General features: G+C 47.8%; 2 protein-coding genes across 3 annotated transcripts in view; both read right to left on the minus strand.

Annotated features, from left to right (window-relative positions):
• Positions 1 to 7,317: 7,317 nt before the first annotated feature.
• On the minus strand, positions 7,318 to 15,820 carry ralba (v-ral simian leukemia viral oncogene homolog Ba (ras related)). Of its 2 annotated transcripts, none has more exons than XM_005743751.2 (5): positions 15,763 to 15,820; positions 9,350 to 9,547; positions 8,783 to 8,991; positions 8,027 to 8,204; positions 7,318 to 7,533 (listed from the first exon to the last, which is right to left on the minus strand). In XM_005743751.2, exons 2-5 carry the CDS (start codon positions 9,461 to 9,463, stop codon positions 7,411 to 7,413), a joined length of 624 nt encoding a protein of 207 aa, XP_005743808.1. In that variant the 5' UTR covers positions 9,464 to 9,547; positions 15,763 to 15,820; the 3' UTR covers positions 7,318 to 7,410. The 2 variants fall into 2 exon arrangements, with proteins under 2 accessions (XP_005743808.1, XP_005743807.1); XM_005743750.2 differs by having other exon boundaries at positions 15,648 to 15,807.
• Positions 15,821 to 20,659: 4,839 nt separating this feature from the next.
• Positions 20,660 to 24,172, minus strand: part of rmp64 (ribonuclease MRP subunit p64) — a 6,400-nt gene continuing 2,887 nt past the window's right edge. The window contains exons 3-9 of the mRNA XM_013913506.1: positions 22,676 to 22,764; positions 22,236 to 22,364; positions 22,022 to 22,099; positions 21,633 to 21,928; positions 21,475 to 21,533; positions 21,178 to 21,392; positions 20,660 to 21,099 (exon numbers count right to left, since the gene is read on the minus strand). Of these exons, the coding sequence (XP_013768960.1) occupies positions 20,796 to 21,099; positions 21,178 to 21,392; positions 21,475 to 21,533; positions 21,633 to 21,928; positions 22,022 to 22,099; positions 22,236 to 22,364; positions 22,676 to 22,764 (1,170 nt within the window). The 3' untranslated portion in view covers positions 20,660 to 20,795. The remainder of the gene's footprint in view (positions 21,100 to 21,177; positions 21,393 to 21,474; positions 21,534 to 21,632; positions 21,929 to 22,021; positions 22,100 to 22,235; positions 22,365 to 22,675; positions 22,765 to 24,172) is intronic.

Consider the following 24,172-nt stretch of genomic DNA (forward strand, 5'->3'; position numbering starts at 1 on the left):
TACTGTAGCACAGAGAACGGTGATTTGCAGTGAAGCTTCCCTGTAAGGTGAAGCTCACAGCAGCACAGCAGCTCTCATAAAGAGGCCAAAGGCTGATTCATTACATGTCTCTGGGACTTCTGAGTTTTGCATCTGCAGCATCTTTTCTCTGTCATATGTTTCTATCTAATTAACTTGTTGACTTACCACAGGGAAAGTGCATTTTGCTGTAATAACAATGCTTGTTTTATGCTGCTGCAGTTGTGTCTGTTTGCATAGGTATTAGCCTGCGGAGGAACGTTTCAGACCCCGAGGCCTCCAACGACACGCAGCTCCACGGTGCAGTCTGACACTGGCTGCTGGGCTGAAACAGGAACAGGAGAAGCAGAAAAAACCACCAAAGACAAAAAGTAATTCCTGACAAGCACAGACTGCTGCAAACACTTTTGTTTTTAACACTTGGTTTCAATTCAGCTGTTTCTAGTTAGGACTTTTCTCTGGAGCTGACTCACAGACCTGCTGTCCCACATACATCTGCCTTCATCTGGCAACAGACAGGCTCTGGAGCTGGACCGGCTCCCCGGCGTCTGCCGAGGAGGAGGGAACCGAGTCCTAGCTGGAGGAATGAGCGAGCTCCTCACCCTCCCTCCTGCGGGCCCATCACCAGCAGTAGGGCCACGACAGTTCAGAGTGATGTGGACTGGGCAGCAACCTGTTGGTCTGATTCCCAGTTGCTAAAAGTGGCTAATTAGTCGTGTGTCTGTATATATTTTCCTTTCATAGTCTCTTCCCTTCTCCTTCTGACTTTCAAAAACAACACGCCTCTCTCCTGTGATTACTGACAGCAGTAAATTTACTTAGATGCACTCGAGTACCCGTCTTAGTGAACCCATCAAATCCTCTAATTGGCAAATGCATTTTCTAGGCTGGGCTCATCATAAAAGGCTCCTGATTGCAGAGACAGAGCCTCTTTCTGTTCAAGACAAAATTCTAAAATCATCGTCCTCTTTGCATAAAAAGCCGACCTATCTTTAGTAAAATGACTAAACCAACAAAATAATTAGAAGCATGGTGGGAATAAAGTGTCCATCCTCTCACTGTGCAGCAGGTTATTCTACATACATCAATCATCTATAACTAATTGTAAACAGAGACAGAGGTTTTATTACAGTATGAAATTATCAGTGTAATTAGATCCCGAGCATGTGAGCAACAGAGCCTCTCCTCCGATGTGCTCCCTCTTTGTACTACATGTAGGCACACTGATAAGGATGATGAACGGCTTCTCCCGTAGCTGCTGATGGATGATACTGTCATTGTGACAACATCAAGCGAAAAATTTAATGAAAATCTTTGATACCTTGAGGCTTTTTGCGGTGGCACAGTGGTAAATGAGAGAAACGCGAGGTTCATGGCTCTCAGAGATTTCACTGAAGCCTGACAGCAAATGAACACTGACCATTATTCTCCCGGTGTGCACAAACATAAATCTACTGTACCTCGGCACTATATGTGTTTGACGTTCCTCTCGCCATCCATGGTTAAACAGTTTGCTTTGACTGAGGAGCCCCCGCACCAGATCTGGTCGGCTCACAGGAAGCAGTCCTTCCTTTGAAACGTAGTTTTAATTATCTCCGTTTCTTAGTGGAGCTGCATGTTGAGGGTCTCCAACTCTCCTGGTTGTATTTACTGCATTACCTGGCAGGCAGCGTGGAATAGGCACAGAGGTTTGTTTTGTTATTCTGCAACAGGCTGCTGACGGCTGTGCAAGATTTAATCAGGCTAACCACGGTGGATATGGCATTCGCAATTACACTTTGACACTCAAATTGGAAACAGCAGATACCTGATGGCTGTGCAAGGACTTAATTCATCTGCTGTGAGGGAAGGCCTTGATACGTGCAGGCTGGTGTGGAGAACACCTGCTGTCCATCTCCCTTTTGTAATTCTTTAATTCCAATTATCAACAATAAGTACATTTTTGGATGCAATAAAAGTGTTCAATAATGTTCCAGCTCGATAAGTGGGGGCTGTTGGATGAGACCAATCATTTACAGCTGGTAAGGAAACGCGCCTGACCACAGAAAAACAGCTTTGCAGTGTGCCGTCATGTCTGCTTCAGTAACTAATAATGCATGAGTAAAGGTGAGTATAAGTGCGCCATAAAACAATGTTCAGAGAAACAATATTTTGTTTGTTCCACAGCCTGTTTGAAGCTGCACGGCAGCAGATGGTGAGAAAACCGAAGCTCAAGATAAAACACACAAGGTGTAAAGATACTCATTTAAATGCAGAGGACTGTTTGTTTGTTAAAAAATTGAAAATTGAAAAATGAAAGGCTGATATCCTGCTTTCACAATGACAGAAAGGGGTTTTTCTGATGTACCAGATGCAGCATTAATTTGCCAAGTCCTTCAAATGTGGCACAAAAACTGGTCCGCTGGTATTTTAGGCATTTATTTATCAGTCGGCCTGCAGTGTTTCCATCTCTGTTTCTGGATACCTGCTGAACGAGCTTCCTGCTGGGGTTTTAACCACAACACAACACATATCGCCTCTAGCATCAATAATTGTGGAAGAACAATACATCTCCATGTGCAACGGCACCTTTAACAACCTTCCTGATTATTTAAAAAACGTGTCCTACAAGTTAAATCGGTGCCTCTTTGACAGCGTGGCATTTCTGATGTCATGACATTGACGCTCATCGAAGTGAAGGTCCGATGTGCTCGCTGTAATGTCACTGCAGAGCTGCTGCAGAGCTGCTTTCATCAGTTTAAGCTACAGTGAACAGTTGCATCAGATCCTGATAATGAGTTTGTGTCTCATCTGTTAGTGATTACAGGACTGTGCTAATGTGTGTAAACTGCCAGTCTCGTCTCTGGTGAGATGCTGAAATAAGGTCAGCATATCCATAAAAACTGTGGCTGTGCCTTCTGGCTCAGATAATTTTCCATATGCACAATAACTCAATCAAGCTGCTTTTTTTCTTAAAATTCTCAGCCAACTGAAGAAATCAGCACTTCAGCGCATCGTTCGTGTCATTCTGCTCGTCTCATATTCAGAATCAGTCAGACCACTCTGGATAGCATCATATAAAATACTCTTAATGCTTCCCCCAGGTACACATGCTCAACCATTCGTTAACACAAACATCGAATCGGCCAATCACATGGCAACATCTCAGTGCATTTAGGCATGTGGACATGATCAACACGACCTGCTGAAGTTCAAACATCAGAATGAGGAAGAAACATGAACGTGGGATCGTTGTTGGTACCAGGTGGGCTGCTCGGGCTATTTCAGAAGTTGATCGACCCACGAGCAGCAGTTCTCTGGGTGAACATTGTGACCGTGTCCGTCCCTTTACGACCACAGTGCACCATCTTCTGAGGGCTGCTTCCAACTACATGCCACATCCTGGTCTCTTGAACCTGAGTGTTCTCAAATGGCCTTCACAGTCACCTGATCCAACAGAGCCCCTTTGGAATGTGGTGGAGCAGGAGAGTCACATCAAGGACGGTCGGCTGACAAACCTGAAGCAACCATGTAGTGCAGTTTAAATGATAACAAATAATGTGAACTATCCAAAAGAATCTCTCACTTCTGATCTTGGATGGTGATTTTTGGTCCTTCAGTGGTTACTTGCCAAGAAATACTGAGTGGCTGTTTGAGGATGGCTTGTCGTTGCCTATAGTCTCTGATGTTAGCTTGCTCATCCATCCAACCATCCTCACATCTCCTTCAGGGTTTCAGGCTCAAAATGCCTAACCTTCCTTAACTGCTAAACAAACGTTTTGGTCTCTTTAGCTAAATTAGCCTCCATAACAGCTGCACATGGGTCAGTGGACACTGATACAGGCAGCTAAAGCTAGCTGTGCTTCACCTGTTTATTAAGGACTGTAGCAGTGTTGGACCAAGTTGTTTGCTTTGCACTTACTTTCACCAACAGAAGCTCCGGGTATTTGTCTACTGACAGAGTGCTGGCATGTGCACATTAGTAATGTTAGTAATTAGATGGTGTCTGAGTCTGTGTGATACATACAGTACATGGATGGAGCTAGCTTGTTAGCATTAGCCAATAACTGAGCACTCCACCCTAATACTAAAAAAAATAGCAGCAAAGAAATGCTTTCAGCTTCAAACTGTGCAGTCATAAACTAATGGATGACATCATTATACACAGTCCAGGGTTGAGTCAGTCTGGACATGCCTGCATCTTTGCTGCGCCCTCACACATCCAACTCAAAGAGCTTCGACCAACAGTGAGATCATGTGACGCCTGACCAACAGACACCGAGGACTCGCCCAAGGTTCGACTTTACCGATCCAAAGGAAGAATGATTGTTACCGCCATCATTGCTCCAACAGCGTGGAGCTGGTGATGATGCTCCACCTCAGCAACACAATGCAGGGCAAAGTGAGCTGTTCACAGCAGAGCTGCTGCGACAGTGACAGCACGGAGCTCTATGGTCAAATTATATTTGGTGATTGATTTTGTGTTGCAGATACGGTGTCTGTGGGCGGGTTTATCACACTTACACCAGGGAAAACAAGCTCATTCATTCATTAGCGGACCACGAGAGGTAACGTCCACCTTGTCCAATGAAAGCTGTTTTGATTCATAAAAATTAAATAAAAAGATATCTGCCATCACTAATTATGCGATACTATAATTAATATGAATGCGCACAGCCATTAATTTTCCATGAACTAAATGTTTAATAAGGACTGACAAACATTCATTCAGTCAATCAACAATCACCAGTGGATGAATCCTAGTAGGGAGCACAGTGGCATCACTGGTGCTCAGAGCAGGCCTGCAGAACAGCAACACTGCCATCCTGTGGGCAGAGCGTGGACAGGCGTTTCCCGCAGAGACTGCACGCAGACAGCAGGATGTGGCACAGTCGCTAAAATAGGAGTTATTCTCTGTCCGCTGCATTTATCTTACAGGGCGAGCACAATTCCACCGAGTCTGTTTCTCTTTCTGTATAATGAAGGACTGTGATGGTGCTTTATCACTCGCACATCCTCATCCCCAACATTAGCTCAGATATAATGAGGGTTACTCAGAGGACGGGGGCCTCTCTGCAGAATGATAAAAGACCCCAGAGTGTGCCGGTGACACAGCATCGGTCATTAGCCGGGCTCACTTTGCCCTTTCATGTATTTCTAAATAAGTGCCTTCCTGTGGGTTTAACAGACCACCTAATCTGCCTACTTAGAGGCGCAGGCGAAGAGTGGGGATCCAGAGAGGTGAGTGTCAGGCAGGTAAATGTGCTTATCAGAGCTGTGACATGTTTGGCTTCTCTGGTGGAAACGCTGCCACAGGCTTTTAAACCTAGTAGGTTTCACCAGAGATGGAAATTACGGAGGATTAGTGTGTTTGTGTTAAGTATGGAGGAAATGTGGAGCCATTATCATTACAGGCTGAAACTCCCCACACTATTTCTCATGTTAGCTTTCCCTTTAGTTGCGCGGGCCTGTATGATCAAGAGCGAGCTGAGGAGTCTTATCTGTGGCGCGGTACAGACGCCGACCCGGAGCTGCTGCACAGCCGTGAGGGATGTTTCGGAGCGGACAGTGAAGCGTGGCTCCGCTGAAAAAGAGCAAATCCATAATCCCGGAACATTATATAAATAACCCAGCTTGAATACTCGGGGACGTTTCAAGTCAGATTTAACAGCAACACAGGAATAACCCCAGCTGTGTGGAGGAGGGCGGTGTGTACCTGGAACTACAGCAGCCCCTCCTGTAACACCAGGGAAGGAGCTTCCTCCCACCCTCCACACGAAAACCATTTTCAAAGTGATGTATGGTCAGTCTTTGCCTGGTGATGTAGTCAACCGTGTTTTCACACTGTGAAATGAGTTTCAGTGACCCGGCCGCCCCCGGGGCTTCAGCTACGAGAGCCCACGACCGGTTCATCTCCAGGGTGGCGTCACACAATTCCTGCCATGTAAGATAAGGCTGTGAGGTTAATATAAATGGTGCTACTACATCACTGTCAGATTGGAGAAAAACAGGCCGTTGGCACTCTTCTGATGGCAGAGGAACAATCGATGCAAAGTGAGTGAGTGCTGGGTTATTTGACCAAACTAGGCCGTATGCCCCACGGGGACCACGGACTGGCAGCCACGTTTCAGTGGATAATGTCGCTGTAACTGTGGCCATAAAGTAAGTGGCTCCGCTGCCTCCACCAGAGGGCGCTGTGCAGCACACCGGCTCCCCTTACCTGCCACACCACCAACGTTTTTACATCTGCCTGCAGGAAGTCGGACATTGAATCGAGCTCCTTACAAAGACATGAAAAAAGGAAGAAAAGCATTTATTCAGCAGCTCTCAGCCGCCAACAAACACACAGCAGGGTCACCATGAACATCTGAATACACAACAGCTTCACTCAGACACACAGCAAGGTAAGAAGGTTCTCCCACAAATGCACACACACACTCTTACACAACATACATACCACACACCCACAAACATAGTTTGAATTTTTGTTATTTTGTTGGCACAGCGTGACTCAACACAGCATGAAGCCACTTCTAAGGTACTGACAATGTAGTGCATGTTATTCAAAAGAAGATCAGGACTATGGAGACTAACAGACTGAATGCATTAGCAGGGTGGCCTCCTGGATTGTCGTGCCTCCCAGCACCGATCCAACCTCGCTCCTGGACAAACGGTGGCGTCTGCGCTCTGAGGAGGGTCACACCGACGTGGCAGCTCTCTCACTATTCATTTCCCACATTCTTAAAATACAGAACAAACGTTAAAATATCTCATCGCGTGTACGTGAAGAGAAATGAGTGGATTCTGAGTCAGCGAGGATGTAATTTACAGCTTCACTGAAAATGGTTTTAACATTGATTTATGGTGATCGTGTCAGGACACGACTGCACTGCGTGAACCTCCTGGGATGAAAAAAACCTCACAATTCCTCGCATGAAACTGAAGAAAAATATTCAAGAAACCTGAAGGCGGGGGGGGGGACCGGACATTAAACTGCAAACACAAAGTGGGCGATGGAAACCTGCTCCACACAGAGGCCATCAGTGTACATGCAGTCTACACTGACTGCAGGCCCAGATTAGAGGAGGCGAACAAACTAACGGCTTTGTAGAGAGAGAGGAACCAAAGCGAAGGCAGTAAACCGCTGAACACGTCGAGCAGCACAGTTAGTGTCAATGGCAGTTTGGTCGCTGGCTTCCTGTGAGCCATCAAGCGCTGCAGTCGCCGTCCATCCTCACAGCAGAGCCAGTCAGCTTTCATTCATTCAGATTGGCAACATAGTGGTTGCGATTGTTCTAGACATGAAACTATAACAAGCTATCAATAAAAAATAATCAGATTCATTGAGATCAAAGACGCTGAGCTCTGCTCCTCTGTTCTGTGGAGCTTTGTGATTTCAGGTCCACGAGGAGCTCAAAGTAAACAGCATCTCTCCCTGAAGCTCTTCTTGTTCTTCTTGTTCTTCCCTTTCCCGTTCTTGTCTTTGTTTTCAGACATTTTCTTGCCTCGCACTTCACGCATCAGGTCAAAGAACACCTGGAAAGAAATCAATCGCATATTTATAACACATACAGGACTCGTGTGTGAAAGAGTCAAAAGCTCAGCTGTGCAGAAGCTTCAGGCACGTTCCGATTCCTCAGTACTCTATGTGACGGCTCCCAGTAAGACCAGCGGGCGTTGGTACAACTCATCGGGCTGAGCGGGTCACCCGTGTGCATCAGCACGCCCTCCCCTGCTCGATCTCAAAGGCTAAAATTCCCCAAAAATAATTCAAAAAAGAAGTGTGGCAGGTCCACAGAGATTAAACCAGCTCTCAGAATTCCTTTGTTTGCTGTATGGAGGGTCGTGGGCATTAAACCTCCCTGTGCCCGCCCACCTCCTTCCTGGGTCTGGGCCTCATCCCAGTGGGTCATGCTGGAAACGGCCCCACTGGGAGGCGCACTCTAATTTCTTTTGAATCACGTTTACGTCACCTTCAGTGCCTAAAACTTGAGCACAGCTCTGTGCTGGTGCGTCTGAGTGATGATACCTTGTCAACGTTGGCTCTGGTTTTTGCTGACGTCTCCACGTACTGGACGCCCCACGCCTCGGCCTTCCCGCGGGCCTCGTCCACGGGCACCTGCCGACGCTCCTCCAGGTCCGACTTGTTCCCCACCAGCAGGAGCGGGATCTTGTCCTCTTCTGCCTTCACCCGCAAGATCTGCTCCCTGTGAGCACAAATGATTATTTGGTCTTTCTCAGGACGTTTCCCCAAATCCAACATGATAACCAGCTGGCAGCGTCACAGAAACAAAGACTTTTACAGGTTGATTAGCAGGATCGGGGCCGGCGCTTTAATGTTTCCACACTGTCGACGGACGTGCTGCCGTCATGTACACTGCTGAGAAACACTAATCTAACTTGCATTGTAGCCGTTTGGAGGATCCCATCCTCTCCCCTCTCAGCGAGCCTCAGAGGCTGACGTGTTTGATTCAAAGTGCTGCTGACTAACGTTTGCATTAAGCTTCAGTGTTTTGTTGCTGTGCTTTAATCCTATCTGCACCTTCCTGCCACAACACGTCCCCACTGACACTGTGACGTGGGTGTGACTCTACACGATCTGGATATTCATGTATTATCCAGACACTGAAAGACACTCGTGGGTGCAGATTGTTGCTGATGTGCCGACTCTGGATACTCTACAGCAGATGTGTAACGAGCGACGATGGCTGATGATCAGCGATGTCATTTTTAACCACTCGCCGGCTTTCATTAATGGCACCAAACTGAACGCACGCATCCGTACCTGAACTCAGCAGTGGCAGCGAAGGACTCGGGCTCTGTGATGGAGAAGACCAACAGGAAGCCCTCCCCGCTGCGAAAGTAGTTGTCCCTGATAGCAGCATAGTCCTCCTGCCCGGCGGTGTCCAGGATGTCGATCTGAGCCTCCTCCCCGTCCAGAACCACCTTTTTCCTGTAGCTGTCTGCTTTGGTGGGCTCGTAGTCCTCCACAAACTACACGTGAAGAGGCAGAGCAGTGGCGCCTGATCAGCAGTGACTCAGCAGGCTAACATGGAAATCAGACGCATGGACAAAAACGCCTGCAGACATGCTGCTGGGAGCCGGAGCGCTCCCCGACACAGGTGGGGACCAGTGACAGCAGCGCCTCTGTTAGGCAGCAGTGGCTGTTAGTCTCAGGCTACAGGGAGCAAGGGACTCATTTCACATTTATGGCAAAGCACTGAAAACATCATAAAGGTTGCAAATAAAATCCAGATAGTAAAATAAATGAAGAGTGGTCACGCCTACAGCCAAACCCCCTCATCTGCTGTCGTGACCTTACTACAGCAGTGCCTTAGAAGTGTTAACTCACCTCATCGTACATGAACTGCAGGGTGAGGGCTGACTTTCCCACGCCGCCGCTGCCCACCATTATCAGCTTGTGCAGCACCAGAGAGCTCTGGTTTTTACCCTTATTGGCAGCCATCACTGGATTCTTCTTTGTGCCTCTCTTAAACACTCAAACACATGTGCACAGGTACACACACACACACACACACACACTCACGACCTGTAGAGGACAAGAGCGGAAACATCAGTGCGTACAGTAAATAACCTCCGTGTGCCGAAAACACAAGCGTACCGTGGACGAGCGCGAGGACAGATGGCAGCTGCTTCTTAGCAGCTTTCACTCTGACTCGCTGTGCCAGGACTCCAGGCTGTGCTCCAGCTAATCTTAAATCTTAACCCCCATCATCTCCATTAAAGCGCCAAATTGCCTACTCGTGAATCCTAGAACTTTATAAAGTTCGCCATCAAAAGGTCATTGCAACTGATCAGAAGTAATGAAGCCATCATTCTTCAGTGCAAAGCAGCATTTACAAATGCATTAACAGGCCACCGTGTGCTAAACTGGTTAAAGAGCAGGGAGACGTGCCTGCCATCTATCTGCTCTGTAATGGCTCTGCCCTCACAAGGTGAAAGCTCACAGTCAATTGCTTTTACCCAACTTCACAACCTTCTCTGTGTCAGATACGATAGCTGCCGTGCCCTCACCTGCTCTATGCTGTGGACGTGGTGCTGTGGAGTGCATCAAATAAGCTTCACAACAAATCAGCAGTCTAACAATGTTGACCTGCAGTGCTCAGCAGGAATCAGAAGTGCTTCTTCATTCTATGTTTGAGCACGGCCGACAGCTTCAGTCATAACCAGCAATGTGTGAAAGCCTGTTGATCTGATCAGTTAGGAGATGACTGAGTGTCCGAGGAATCTTTTCCTGGCATTAAGCGTTTCTTATCTACCACCTTTACACGAAGCGTCACAGGAGCTTGTATACAAGCAGGCAGAAAGTCAGACGCGAGTGGAGCTGGTGGACGGGCCGTGGTGGTAAAAACACTTCACTTTCTGTTGTCACAGTTAGTGTCACACATGAAAACCATGTGACAGTTCGTGCTGACATCATTGGTGGACTTTTTCCTGTGGTAGGGACGCGCTGTGTTTATATGTAACTGCTCTCTCGTACTCTCTACTTAAATCACAAGGCTTAAACTAAAAGCTCACAGCAGTCAACAATCAGTCAAAGTCCCGTGTTCAGAAGGAAATGCGTTACTGCAGACATTATCAGCTCACTGCTGTAACTGAGAGGCGATCGTCATGAAGAGAAGCTGATGTTTTTGCATCCATATCATAGGATGCATCTGTGACTGTATCTGTATCCTGAGCTCTTACGACCCATCGCTTCCTGCAGAGCAGCCTGCTAACACAATTCCAGCCCTGATAAACACTGATGACTTTCAGTCTTCATTAGTTAACCCCCATCTGTGTTTAAGGCATCGTCACTCCCCGTTTGTTATCCGCGCTGCACCCTTGACGCTCATGCCGGACAGGCGAACACTCATCAGCCACTGAGGCGCAACAGCTGGCCACTCCGTGCACGAACCATACGAGCTGAGATGAAGTCTGCACAGTCCATCACAGGAACCCCAGCTCCCTCATTGGGACGATGCTGAGCCTCCTCTGAGCTGTCACACTAACAGCAGCACACAGCTGATTCCTGGCGTTATTCTAAATCTGCTCCACCCAAACAGCAAACACTTCATTTCACAGAGTGGGCTCAGTGCTCACACTCAGGAACCTCCTGCCTCTCACACATGTAATAGAAGAGCTCTGCAGAAGCTACAAACACCTGGAGGGAAATCAAACAGCAACAACCTGTGTGTGAACGTCAGTTTCTTTACATCGTCTGACAGCAGAACTCGTCTTGCTGCGTCAGCCGTCGTACGATAGCTGCTGATGCCGGCGATGAGGCATCGTGGTCTTCCTATATCCTAGCAGGAAGTGAAATCTGATCTGTGCTCTTCCTGTCTTTGTTATCAGTCACAGGCCAGGATACCCACACAAGCCTACACATACCCAAACACCCATCAGGAAGGCAGCTGACACAGAGGAGGGGTCACCGTGTAAATTATTTACTGCGACCCACTTCTCCGTACGCCAGCGCAGACACAGACTCCATCATAAACAAAGCAGTCAGAGCCAATAAACTCAGGCAGTGTGAAACATGCGCATCACGTGTGCTTAGTGGAAAGTTTCCGAGGGAAGTTCACACAGCGAGGGTGGGGTCGTGTCACATTTCCACCAGCTGCGCTGCGACTTTGAATGCAGGGTCAAAATCAGGGGACAGTTGCAAAAGATATGAAAAATTCATATTTAAGCATGACCCACATCCAGGAGCTGAGTGTGCGCGGTGCTGGTCCTTCTTCGGGGCGGTGGGGTTATGGGGGGAGCCTACAAGGCCGCTCTGGTTTCTAAGGCTCCTGAAATATAGATGACACCAGCGCAAGAATTCATTAAGATTCCCTTTGGAGAACGGCCCGATGTTCCCTCTGCACTCATCCTCACACTCTGGCAAAGACGTACGGAGGTTTGCAGAGACTCTCGCAGATCCTAACAAAAGATTACAGCAAACAGAAAGTGTGAAGCACCCCAAACTGGATTTATGTGCCGAGTAAAGCCGAGACATCTGAGCCAGACTTGTAAAGAGCCCGAGGATGCTCCGTCTTTCCACATTCGTCTGATCCCAGGGGTGGGGGGATTTCCTCTCCCCGTCTGATGAAGAAAACAGTGATTCCCTAAATAACAAACCTCCAAATTCCAAGGATTTCCAAAGGAGATCAGTTAGTTTTCTCATCTCGATACCGATCCACTGAGTCAATCACAACACTTATGTGGCCCACCGATACGTCGCGCATGCTAAACAGCTTTCACTTTAGTGCTTCTGTCCTCTCAACACTTCCTTCTTTTCCAGCAGAAGTGAGGGAGCACACAGTTCCCACTATAACCATAACTGGAGCTCGCTGTGATAAAACAATACGATGGAGGTAAGAGTACGAGCAGGTCACACACAAAAATAAAGACCTGCGGGGTTATTTACCAAACATCTGGGCATCAGGAAATGATTTTTCCTACTTTCAAAGACAGCACGCAGCAGCACGAGAGACATCTTCAAAAAGCGAGCTCCCCACTGTGCATACTAACGACCCTCAGCCAGGAGAGTGTACAGAGAAGCCTTTGACCAAACTGGGCAGCAGGGACCCGGATCGTCTGTAACAGTCCTCGCCCTCCGGCCGCAGCGAGCGGGACCTTTCAAACAAACGTAAACGAAGTCTTCACTGATCCCTGCAGTGGATCAGCAACACGCCTTTAACACAAAGCAGATATCGTTGCTCCCCATGCTGCAGCTGACCCTGATGATCTTATCCAGACACTCGAGTCGTTCCCATTCCCGGAGCATTCCACTGGACTGATTCACCACGGAGAGACCGATGAGTCCACTTCCCAGCACACATTTCATCACAAATGTATTTGTTCCTGCTGAGCAACTCCCAGCTGCCCACTACTTATCTCTCATTGCAATGTAAACATATCTTTTCATTTTCCTGACAAATAACCACAACGGGCCCCGGTACATACCACCTACACCAGCGCAGCGGCCTGCAGTGCCGCCCTTGGAAGAAATAACAGCACCACCTCACATTTCCGCTCCATCTGTCTTCACGGAGCCGGCGGTGGCGGTAAACTTCACTGCTCTCACCGTCTGTACCATCGGAGAAGGCGAGGTGGTCAACCTCAATCTGCCTTGTAATACTTCCACGCTGGAGCGAGACATGGTGCTGCGGCCTGCAGCTACAGCTTAAACACAGACGTGGGTTTAATGAGACAGCGAGGCGACTGGACAACTGTGTGAAACCTGATCTCCCAGGCTTTGCATCTGTCGAGCAGAGAGAGCGACGGGTGCTCTAAAAAAGAAATGAACAACAAATACTCAGTTTAAAGATGTTGCTCGTCCCGACCGTGACAGTTACACTTTCCCCTACTTTACTCTGTAACAAGGCATCGATACAGAAGCCAGGACGCAGCTGTAAAGTAATAACCAATATGATGGTTTATTGCTTTGCTAACCAAATGATGTCCGTGTTTGTGCTTCCCCTTCAAAAAACTACCGGTTATTAAAGCAGATACAGTTACAACCTGAAGGACGTAAAACATCCTGAGGTCTCCACCGAGGCCTGAACGAGTGAAAGACCCCGGCCCGACTCTGGGCTACCATTGTGTTCCACAAACACTTATTTGCATAAGCAGTTCCTCTTCCTTTAAGGAAACAGGATGTAATGCTTTCCATATTTGATGTGTTACACATATCAGTTACAACTACTGTGTGTAAATATCTGGACATCAGAACCTGTCGGTGGGCGTCTTCTAGAGAAGTACACCGAGTGCTCGTCCAGGCCGAGTTTCTACTTCTAATTAAGTCAGACAGAACTAGACAAAGCCCCGTCACATAACTCTTCTGATATTTGTACCATTTTCTGGAACATAAAATTAAGAAGAAGAAGAAGAAGAAGAAAGAGTACTTTATTGGTCCCCGTGGGGAAAATCGCTCTCTGCATTTAACCCATTCACTCAGTGAAGCAGTGGGCAGCCATTGGGCGCCCGGGGAGCAGTGTGTAGGGACGGTACCTTGCTCAGGGGTACCTCAGGGTAGCTGTTCAGGGGAATCGAACCCCCGACCTTCCGATCATGGGGCCACCACTCTACCTACTGAGCTATCCCTGCCATTACTGGATTACTGTAATTACTGGAGATAAAACAAAACTTTTAATAAAGTTTCAGTCATAGTGATTTTTTGTAGCATGCTGTCAAACTCCACTTAGCTCTGACCCAAGAAGAAGTGAGAAGCAGCGCCCGTGGGTGGATGTTAGCTCAACATGAGTACCCACTGTCCACGTAGGAAGAAGGGAACCTTGGAGGAGTCTCCAAAGGTCGATTCTGTTCATCTGGACGTAGCGTTTTGTGGGAGAAACGTTTCATCATCATCCAGCTGACTTCTTCAGTCTCAGCTGCAGGTTTATAATCTTATCATCAGTACATTTGCATAATGACTGAAACCAGCCCACTGAGGAACAATGGGCTGGGAGGTCAGTTCTTTCATCATAACCATAAACCTTGGAAGAGGCCTGTGGGGCTGGGGGGTAACTTTCTCCATAAACATCTCATAACACTATAAAAATGGATATGGGCCCTTTAAATACAATTTCCCCCAAAACAAATAAAAATGGCCCACCAGCTTTTAGAAACCACGGGAATTCCCACAAAACTGATGACCTGCTTTTCCTGGAAGAGCTGTTATTGTGCTTGGATCAGCGCGGTGCTCGGGAGCTGTTTACCAGGGTTTCAGAAGATCACGAGACTGTGAGCTTACAGGATGTCACTGCTGCTTTAAATGAGGTGTTAGTCAGCCCAGAATGACACGAGTCTGTGTGATGAACCACACACGGTCACTTTCCCCTCACACAGACCCACAGCTGTCAAAGAGAAGGAAAAGTGCTGCTGCTTTGCCAGCATCGTCCCTCCACCAGCACCTCAACAGTACTGTATACATGTAAACACGGAGCACTCACCTAGCTGCCTTCCTCCTCACATTTCTGCACTTCACCGGAGGGTTAAAGTGACCATTACAGGGCCTCCAAAGTCAGGGGGCTGACAGAGGTGTCCCTCCATACAACAGGAGAAACTCCATGTATGATTTTCTCCGTCACATACAGACAGAGGACAGGTGTGACAGCACCAGCATGATCTCAGTGTTAGCACACCAAACTGTCCTTTTCGCTGACATCAGCTGAGTTACAGGAACATGAGCCGGACCTGGCTCACTGGGTGTGTCCGCTCATCTCCCCAGAGGTAAAAACTTTTCAGCAACTACCGCCAAACAAAGTAGAACCGCTAACTTTACCCAGTCCGTCTCTAAACGGTAACTTTACACAACAACAGAGCAAACAGGAGCGGTAAAGCCGCTGTAGTGCCACAGCACAGCCGTGGAGAAGACAGGCTGGTGCTAATGTCCGTGTTACCGAGGCTACACCGTCACTGGAAGCTAAGCTAACGACCGGCCAAACAAACAGCTCGTGCCTGACGTTAGCTTCCACAGAGACAGCTAATCAGTCACCAGTGTGTGTCCCGGTGTCCTCACAGCCGTGGGTGCTGAGGGGACAGCCTTTGGACCCGCGGGGTGCTCGCCCGTCCTTACAGCAGGTGCGGTACCGTCAACCTCCCCAAAGCCCCGGTTACAGACTCACGGTGTTCCGCTTGACCGGGGCTGCCCGGAGCCTTACCGAAGCACGATCCGCTTGTCTGCCCGAGGCTGCCGCTATCTTGCTGAGCGCGTTAACAGCGAACACAGAGGCATTGGTCTACATATACAAACCGCTCCCGCAACAAAAGCCCCACCTTCCGGAAGTACAAGCTGCAAACGGCAGGATGTGACGTAATCAGCGCCCCGCCTGACTGCCAACGTTTACTTGGATTTCTAACCGGACAGGATTACTACTAATAAAAAAAAAATACTAATAATAATTATGAATTATTAATTAATAATTTAAAATAAATAACAAAAACAGTTCAGTGTAACAGAGTGGTGTATAACTAGCACAGTTACTGTCTATGAATCCTCGGAGTTAATACTCAAAACATGTTGTAGGAACTTTTAAAGACGACCAGGTTTCTGTGACGTGACACCGCAGGGAAAATAAACAATACTCTGAATTCAGCTCAATTTATACGCCACCAAATCACAACAGCACGAGCCTTACGGAGCTTTGTATTGTAAGGGAAACCCCACAGCTAGCACACGAACCCTGCGATGGTTGTGCACAGTGACGGTGCTCCAGCAGCAGCTTCAAGAATAAGATTATCAATATTATGACCTACAATGAAAACAACAAGTACTTCATACTGACGGATGTGAGGTAGTGCGAAATGTTACATAAACCAATGTGAAAATCATTTTTAACATGAAAAAATAAATAAAAATAAGACGGATTGTGGAAAAGCAAATTCTTGTGAATATTAGAGCAAAACTCAAATAAATAGCTCTATAGCTTTAACACTTTAAATATGAGAAACAGGCTTGTGTGGAGTCTTGTGTCCTGACAGGTGTGTTCACCTGTTACAAAGAGGAGAGGTTTCCGAGCACGGTGGGAAGGACTTCCTGAACCGCTCTTTCTCGCAGCGTGATTGGATAATTCTCAGGGAGGAGGAGCTCTGCTGACCGGACCGGAGCAGTTGTGATTAGTGATGTGCGATACCACTGATTTCCTTTCCGATCCGATACCAAGTAAAATTCAGGGTGGTATCGACGATACTGATACTTTGTACAAAAACTTTATTTATTGTATCTTTTATTGTATCTCACATTATAGCATCATCATGATTACAGGACATCATATTACTTGCTCTTATCACTTAATAATGCAGAATTCATCATATAGAAATAAAAAACCTGAAGTTGTGGCTATTTGAGCACGCTGCCTGCCTGCAGCACTAAAGGACTCCACGAGAGACGTCTGTCTCGCCCTAGCAGCACCTGTCCCTCTCCTCCTCTTCAGTTTGCCTCAACATACGCTCGTCATATTCTGTGATCTGATTTCCTGTGAGGTATCTCACGAGGTTAGTGGTCTTGCCACATGTATTGCAAACCACAGCTCGGCTGTTTGTGGAGGTAAAATACGTCTGCACGTAACTCCAATTACACTCAGCCATTGTTTCGAGTGCGCACGCCAGGGGCTGGACACAGTTATACAGCCGTATTTTGCACATGACTATGAAAGGCAGAAGAGGAAGTAGTTCCTTCCAATGTTGACAATCCGAATGATATAGTTTCTTTCCACCGTGTTCCTGTTAATGATAAACTACAAATTTACCCTAAATTACTAAAATATCGATATTTTAATGTGAGAATCGATTCTAGAACATAAATGATTGGTATCGGAGGAATCGATATTTCAGTATTGATCCGCACAGCACTAGTTGTGATTGTCCATGATGGAGGACGGTGTGTTTAGTGAACTGCGGCCCCTCACTGACTCAAACACCTCCAGATTCTGACCAATGAGGTCCCAGCTTGGTGGACTAGTTTGCTGATGCTGCTACAGACGGACAGAAGTTCTCCAGCACAAACGGAAGGACCTGAGGTTCCTCACAGAGTCCAGTCGGCTCATCCCCTTCACTGTTGGTCCTCCAGTCTGTGATTCACAGAAACGTCCACTGAGACATAATATTAAGAACAAGTGTTGTAGCTCAGACATGCCAGGTCAGCAGTTCCATGACAATAAAACCACCTGCTGTCAGTGAACCCTGACCTCTGGCTAAATATTAGCCAAAGTAAGAATAAAGAGAGCGTCCCAGACATGTTTTGCCTTTTACAGAAACTCAAAATGTGAGTTCTCCTGTCCTGTCGTAGAAGAAAAATTTTATTCTGAGACACAGGAGCAGCACCGCCATGTCTTCCTACATATTGTTAGAACAGAGATGATGATTTTTTTTTAAAGATGCATGGCTCATGCTGTGAAGATAAAATCCAGGTGTGATGCTGAGACTCAGTCCTGTTAAAGCGGATGTTGCAGCCGACCTTAAGCTCGTCTAGTCGAACGAGCCAAAGCAGAGGCAGTGCAGCTCTTATTGCAGTGTAATGGGCACTGTGCCTCTTGCAAAATTGTGTATAGAAAATGAATGAGTGGATGGAAAGTGCACGACGGGGACTTTTGCAGACCACGTTTATGGAGGTGGCAATAAAATGTCAGTGAGCTCTCTGGGCCGCTTCTCACTGAGGTTTGCAAACCACCGTCTGTGCTCACACTTTTTAATCCTTCTCTTTATTCTCTATTCATCCGAGAAAACTGATACATGAGACAGTTTTCTAAAATAAAGGCAAAGATGAGATATACACAAATTATATTATTGTTTATATTCAGAGCTCACATCGTTAAAATTTAGACTTTGCATGGTTTCTCTTTTTCCCCAGTCTGGGTGATTTTCTGCCTTCGTTGTTCCACTGCAGGCCTGGCTGAGGAGTGCACGGCACCATTACTCCATCAGCTTTTTCCCCTCCTGTGGAGGTAATGATGTGATTAATTTAACACACCTCAAAGTACAAATGTTGACAATCCCACAGCTCCGTGCTATAAAAAAGCAGAGCCTTTAAACATTTATGAGCACAATTCCTCTTCTGCTATTAAGGTGTGAGGAAAATAAATTGAAGAACAGTAAACTGGGAATAGACCTTTATACCCGCCCTGGAGAACCACCTGCAAAAATATATATTTATCTGCAGCGCCGACTCAGCCGTGTAGAACCAGCTCTTTACAATTATGCTATTAAACATGTCCCAGCTGACAGAAGACGACCGCGTGGTCTCGCTACACTGAGCCTCGCCGCACGCGCCGCAGACGCCTCGCCGCACGCGCCGCAGACGCCTCGCCGCACGCGCCTAACATGTAGGTGAAAAACTTCACTCCAGACTTTTGATCTTTGCACTCAATCACAGAATCGCTCAAAGCTGCAAAATCAAGTCTAAACCGAGGGTCATCTCCCAGTTTAGACTCAGCGAGGCTTTGAGCCGTCACGCCAAAAACGAAAGAAACCAGTTTCGACTCGAGAAACAGAAAGAAGCCTGGAGAAAGATCAAGTAGACTTAAAGCACAAGCTCAGGTCAGATGAGAGGAAACTAGAGACGGTGCTTATGTCTCGACAAAGAAGGAAGGAGTCCAAAGAAAACCCCACAGTGAAACTCGGCAGTGGGAGTCCTGTGCATCTGGAACTGGGAATCTCGTCAAGGAGAAAGAATCATGGAGAAAACACTCTGCAGCAAAACTGTGTCTGGGTCGTGGCTTTGTCTTCCAACGTGACAAAGACCTCGAACATGTGTCACTCCTGATGTAGACCGACCTCCAGAAGAGTTACTGGCCGGCACAAAGACACGTCTGCAGGGAGAACTGAAGACCGTCAGCTGTAGAGGAGCGCTCGTGATCCGGGACTGCGCAGTAAAAAGGCAAAAGTGCAAAGAAATGCTACAAAATACTGAGAGACCTAACTGACGTAGGTTGTTTGTTTTATTATTTATTAACATTTAGCATTAGTCCAAGGTTATCGATATTACATTCAAGAAGAACAGCAGGCCTGTGTGGTGATTTTGGTGAACAGGAGAAAGTTCCCTAATGTTACAGAAGTATTACTTTTTATTTAAATGATAAATGAGACAAGTGGAATCAAGACTAACCTTCTGCCTCAGCTCAGTTTCTGCTCTCATACATGATGCAGACCTGTACGATTTTCCTCCTGCACCTCTTCCTCACCTCCAGGCTGTGAAAAATAAAAGCGTGGACCCTGACAAACCCAGAAAGTTAAGTATTGTGTTCAAATCGATCTGGCAGTTTGATGTGAGACTGTAACTCAGCCCAGTGAAGCTCTGATGGAGATAAAAGCCGCAGCGTTGGTGCAGATGGGACGCCTCCATCTTCTTTGGCAGGTGATGATGAAACATAGTGGCTGTAACAAAACAAACCTTTTAGCTTGTGTGCCGGCTGCTGGTGTCAGAGCAGGACCGGTGCCCGTCTGTCCGCTGACAGAAGCCACTGCAGGCTCTGAGACGCCTTCAGCACAGACTCCTTCCTGCTGACACCTGAGCCGTCTCACGCTGCTTCGGCCGCGGGCCGTAGGATGAAAGAATTATTCCGTATTCCCAAAGATGAATCGAGCCTGGAATGTGTCTGTGCGCTGATCCTCGAGCCCACCAGGGGGAGCCAAATACACCAACTACTGTAAAAGCCTTGCTCAGATCTGTAGTGCGTGACTTCGAACATTATTAAAAACTGGCACAGCTGCACAAACGGATTTTAATTTCCTTCAGACAGACAGAAGAAGCCACTGCATGCATGCTTCAAACCATGAGCACAGGCTTCAGTCTGCATGCTCATTAAATAAGCATTCTACTCACACAGTCATATTTCAGCTCCATCAGTTAATTTATTTTCTCTTACATTTGATTTCACACATTCACTGTATCAGGATCTAATACTGGGTTGGGTTCATTCATCATGGCTCTGCTTTGAGACTGCAGCCAACATCCTTCAGGCAAGTTCAGGAAACCAGCTCGGCTGGACCTCAGCAGCGACGCTCGCTGTGATCTTTAACCGTTGACGTGCTGTGCATCCACAGATGCTTTACTGCATATCTTGATGCGAACCAGCGGTTACACGTGTGTATGCGAGCAGCTGGAACAGGCGTACCTAATGAAGTGGCTGGTGAGTGTGTGTTCCATGCGTACCCAAATTAAAACAGAATCTTTTAGTCTGGGGGGGTTCAGTTGTTTCCGCGCTTTATAGCTTTTAATGAGAGACACATTAAACATGGCGAGCACAGCTTCTGCTTCCAAACCTGCTCAGACTGTTCGTCTGTCTGTGACCTTAAATCGGCGCTTTCGGGCTTCACAGACCTGCAGAGGCAAAAATGTCATCGATGTCATCGTGAGTGACCGTGCTCCGACACGTCGCCTCTCGAGCGGTCCCGCTTCTCAGGTCGTCCCCGCTAAGTCGAGCTCGTGTCTGTCGTCCCGCCTGCTCTTTTCTTTTTACGCCGCCTCTCATCATAAACCTCCTGAGAGTATGAAAACGAATTCTCCCGTGGACACGTCTCCTTGAGGCGAGCGAACGTAAGGTCTTTGGCGCTGATCCTTCTGGAGATGAAGCCCAGCAAGCTTCCTTTTTGAAGGTTTGCAGCTTCCTCTGGACGCTGAAGCACGAGAAGAGAGAACATGAGCACCTCTGCAGAACGCTAAAGGAAGACTTCCTGAGAAAGTGTCGCTCTTACTTGTAGCCCGCTGCCTCCAGGCATTTCATCTGCCGGCACTTTAACTGCAGGAAGGTTAAAAGGCGTTTTTCCTTTCCCATCCTCTGGGATTTGCACCAGCGAATCATCTCGTCCACACGGATCTCCAGGTGTGAGAAAGAAGCAGCTTCTCTCACCTGCTTCTGGAACTCGTGTCTCCTGTCAGCTCTGCTCGTTTGTTTGGGCGTCGACTTGCCCTCGAGTCGCAAGAAGAAGAAGTAAATACGTGAACATTAGAAACAGTAGAAGTAGAGACGAGTCACGTGCTTGCTCACATACCTCTGTGAAAGTCCTGCACAGCTTGAAAAAAGACTTCCTGTCTGCTGCGAGGCCGACGCCTGGAGAAATATCAGGGATGTGAGTGGGGATGTGGGGAGGTTCACGTCTCACTGAGGTCACGTTTGCGTTGGGAAAAACAGCGCATGAATGCAGCCTACCTCTTATAACTGCAACGCCGAGGTCTTCTTTGAGCTTTCTTTTCTGCGTGCAGGTCTTCTTGGCTTCAGCTGGAAGTTTCTTCGCCGCCTGCTTCTTTTCCTGCCGCGCTCTGCTGTGCGCCGCAGGCTTGGTCAATAACAAAGCATCAGAGGGACCGAGGAACTGAGCCAGATCAGCTGGCAGGGAGAAGTCTGTGAGGAAGGGCATGGGCTGGACTCGGGCTACGTCTCTGAGAAGCTCCAGGAGCTGCCGGTAGAGGCCGGACAGGGCGAGCAGCACGCCACGGAAAATCACCCTGAGAACGCACGAAATACAACGTGTTAACACTTTCTGCAGACTTAGTGCGCTCTCTCTCTAAATGCACGTATGCTGCAGAAAACGTCCTGACCACAGACGGCTGAGCATGCTGGTTATCACCACGTTCAGGATGACAAACTCCTCCCACTTCATCTGCTGCTTTGCGAGTCTGAAACAAGCAGCTGTTAAGGGGAAACCTGCAGAGGGCACGAGAGTCAGACTTGGTTCAGATGAAGACATCCGCACGTCGTTCACGCGGAGATCGATGCCGAGTCTGAGAACAGAACGGCCTCACAGAAGGATACGTGAAAGCTCTGCTGCAGCGACGCAGCGTGCAGCTCGTCAGCCGAGCGGCCCCCAGCACTTTGAGACAGATCCACTCCAGCGTGGGCTGACTGGGAACGACACACTGGCCGTCCTTGATGCTCAGCTGCCTAAAACACACACACACACACACACACACACCGCTGCAGACTGTGGCAGAAACTGACATCCACACAGAATTTCACAGTTTGAATCTCCGTCCTATCTTCTATAAAGACGTCTGCCTGCATGCTGAGAGGACTTCATTCATGCAGTTGCCCACCCCCGGTGTACTGTGGGAATAACACACATTTTCATTGTGCACTCAGTAGATAAAAGCTGAGTGGACTGGTTCATGAATCCGACCTGGTCACAGCAGTGAAGGTTCACGATGAAGACCTGCTCTGCACGTCACACACTTCACAGCGAGCCGCAGACTTACCTCTGGATCCTGTTCGGACACAGATCTGACAGTTCCTGAAGAGCAGCATCGAGCTTCATGTTCTTCAGCCGGTTCACACACTGCTCCACCTTTGAAGGAAGGAACATGTAGGTTAGTCTGCTAGTTGACTAAGGCCAGAACACCGGCCTAGTGAAAACATCTGGATGATCTCCGAGACTTCTGGGAGAACATCCCGTGGCCTGAGGAGACAAAAGCTGAACGTTGGGAGGTTCGAGTCCCGTTACATCTGCATTAAACATAAAGAGAACATCACAGCAGCAGTCGGACACGGCGGTGGGAGCGTGATGGTCTGAGCTGCTCTCTAGGAGAATGTGGGCCCGGCAGTCATGCAGCAGCAGCTCCACCTCTGATCGGCTCTGAAGACAAAATGAAGGTTCTGGAGCGTCCGAGTCAAAGTGTGGACTGAATCAGACTGAGGTGACCTTAGACAGGCGCTCATACTGGAAAAGCCTCCAACTATTCAGAGTGGGAAGAAGTTCCTCCACAGAGACGTGAAACACTCACCATCAACACACCACACAGTGTGGACTGCAGTGCTGCTGGGCACAGATACCTCGTCTCCCTTGATAAATACAATCAGCATTAAAAACTGCAGTTTATTTTCACTCAGGTTATCTTTGTATTAAAACTCGTCTGAGGACATCGATCAGTGAAGGACAAACAGCAGTCTGTGGAGGCTCACTGATAACTTACGCTGGAGGTCTTTCTGATGCTGTGACTCTGGAGACATTCAGGGAGCTGTCAGGCTGTCGGCCACTTCCACACACGTTACTGTAGTCGGGTACTTTCAGCTGCTCCCGTATTTCCCAGGGGATCGCCGCAGCGGCTGGATTTGCATACATATTTCAGCATGAAGTGTGGTTGGAATACAATCAGACCTCTGCACAGGAGAAACTCCCTCTGACCTGCACATTTACATCATCTCCAGCTGTGACAGACAGGTGTCCATCGGTGTGGACGACACAGCAGCCGAGCGTCCCACAGGCTCAGTCTGATTACAGCTGTTTTATTGTCCCCAGAGTCACAAACACGCAGCCTTTCATCCTGTTAATCATGATTTCCGTCTGAGGCTGAATCTGGATCAGGGTGAACTGGGGATGCATCGATCCCATATACAGCACCGGCCTGATCCTGACCTAAATGACTTGATCAGATATCAGGAGAAATAAAACGTGTAGCCCGATCCTTTAAATATTACAAAAGTGCCTCATGAAGCTTGCGACACAGCATAACCGAGGTCGTGACCTTAGCACGTCGGAGCAGTATGTGTCACGCGATAGAGCGGTCGTTGTGTGCGAGACCTGTTGGCGGCGTGGAGTTACTTCAGACTGAAAGAAGAAAATAGGAAGATGTGGTAGCAGCGATGGGAACTTTAACACCACAAACATGATTAAACACTCACAGAAATACCAAATACAGGAGTACACAGAGTTTATCCAGTGACTCAGTACAGAGTAGGGATGGGTACCGGTGTCC

This window comes from Pundamilia nyererei, unplaced genomic scaffold (assembly GCF_000239375.1).
Source record: "Pundamilia nyererei isolate P.nyererei 1_Seehausen unplaced genomic scaffold, PunNye1.0 scaffold00135, whole genome shotgun sequence".
In the NCBI taxonomy this organism is placed as follows: domain Eukaryota; kingdom Metazoa; phylum Chordata; class Actinopteri; order Cichliformes; family Cichlidae; genus Pundamilia; species Pundamilia nyererei.

Coding starts and splice junctions, on each gene's coding strand:
- ralba (XM_005743751.2), bottom strand. CDS start 9,463: ATGGCTGCCAATAAGGGTAAAAACCAGAGCTCTCTGGTGCTGCACAAG. Junction 8,205..8,782: donor GCTGCCACTGCTGAGTTCAG/GTACGGATGCGT, acceptor TTGTGCTCACAG/GGAGCAGATCTTGCGGGTGA. Junction 7,534..8,026: donor CCAGAGCCAACGTTGACAAG/GTATCATCACTC, acceptor ATTTCTTTCCAG/GTGTTCTTTGACCTGATGCG.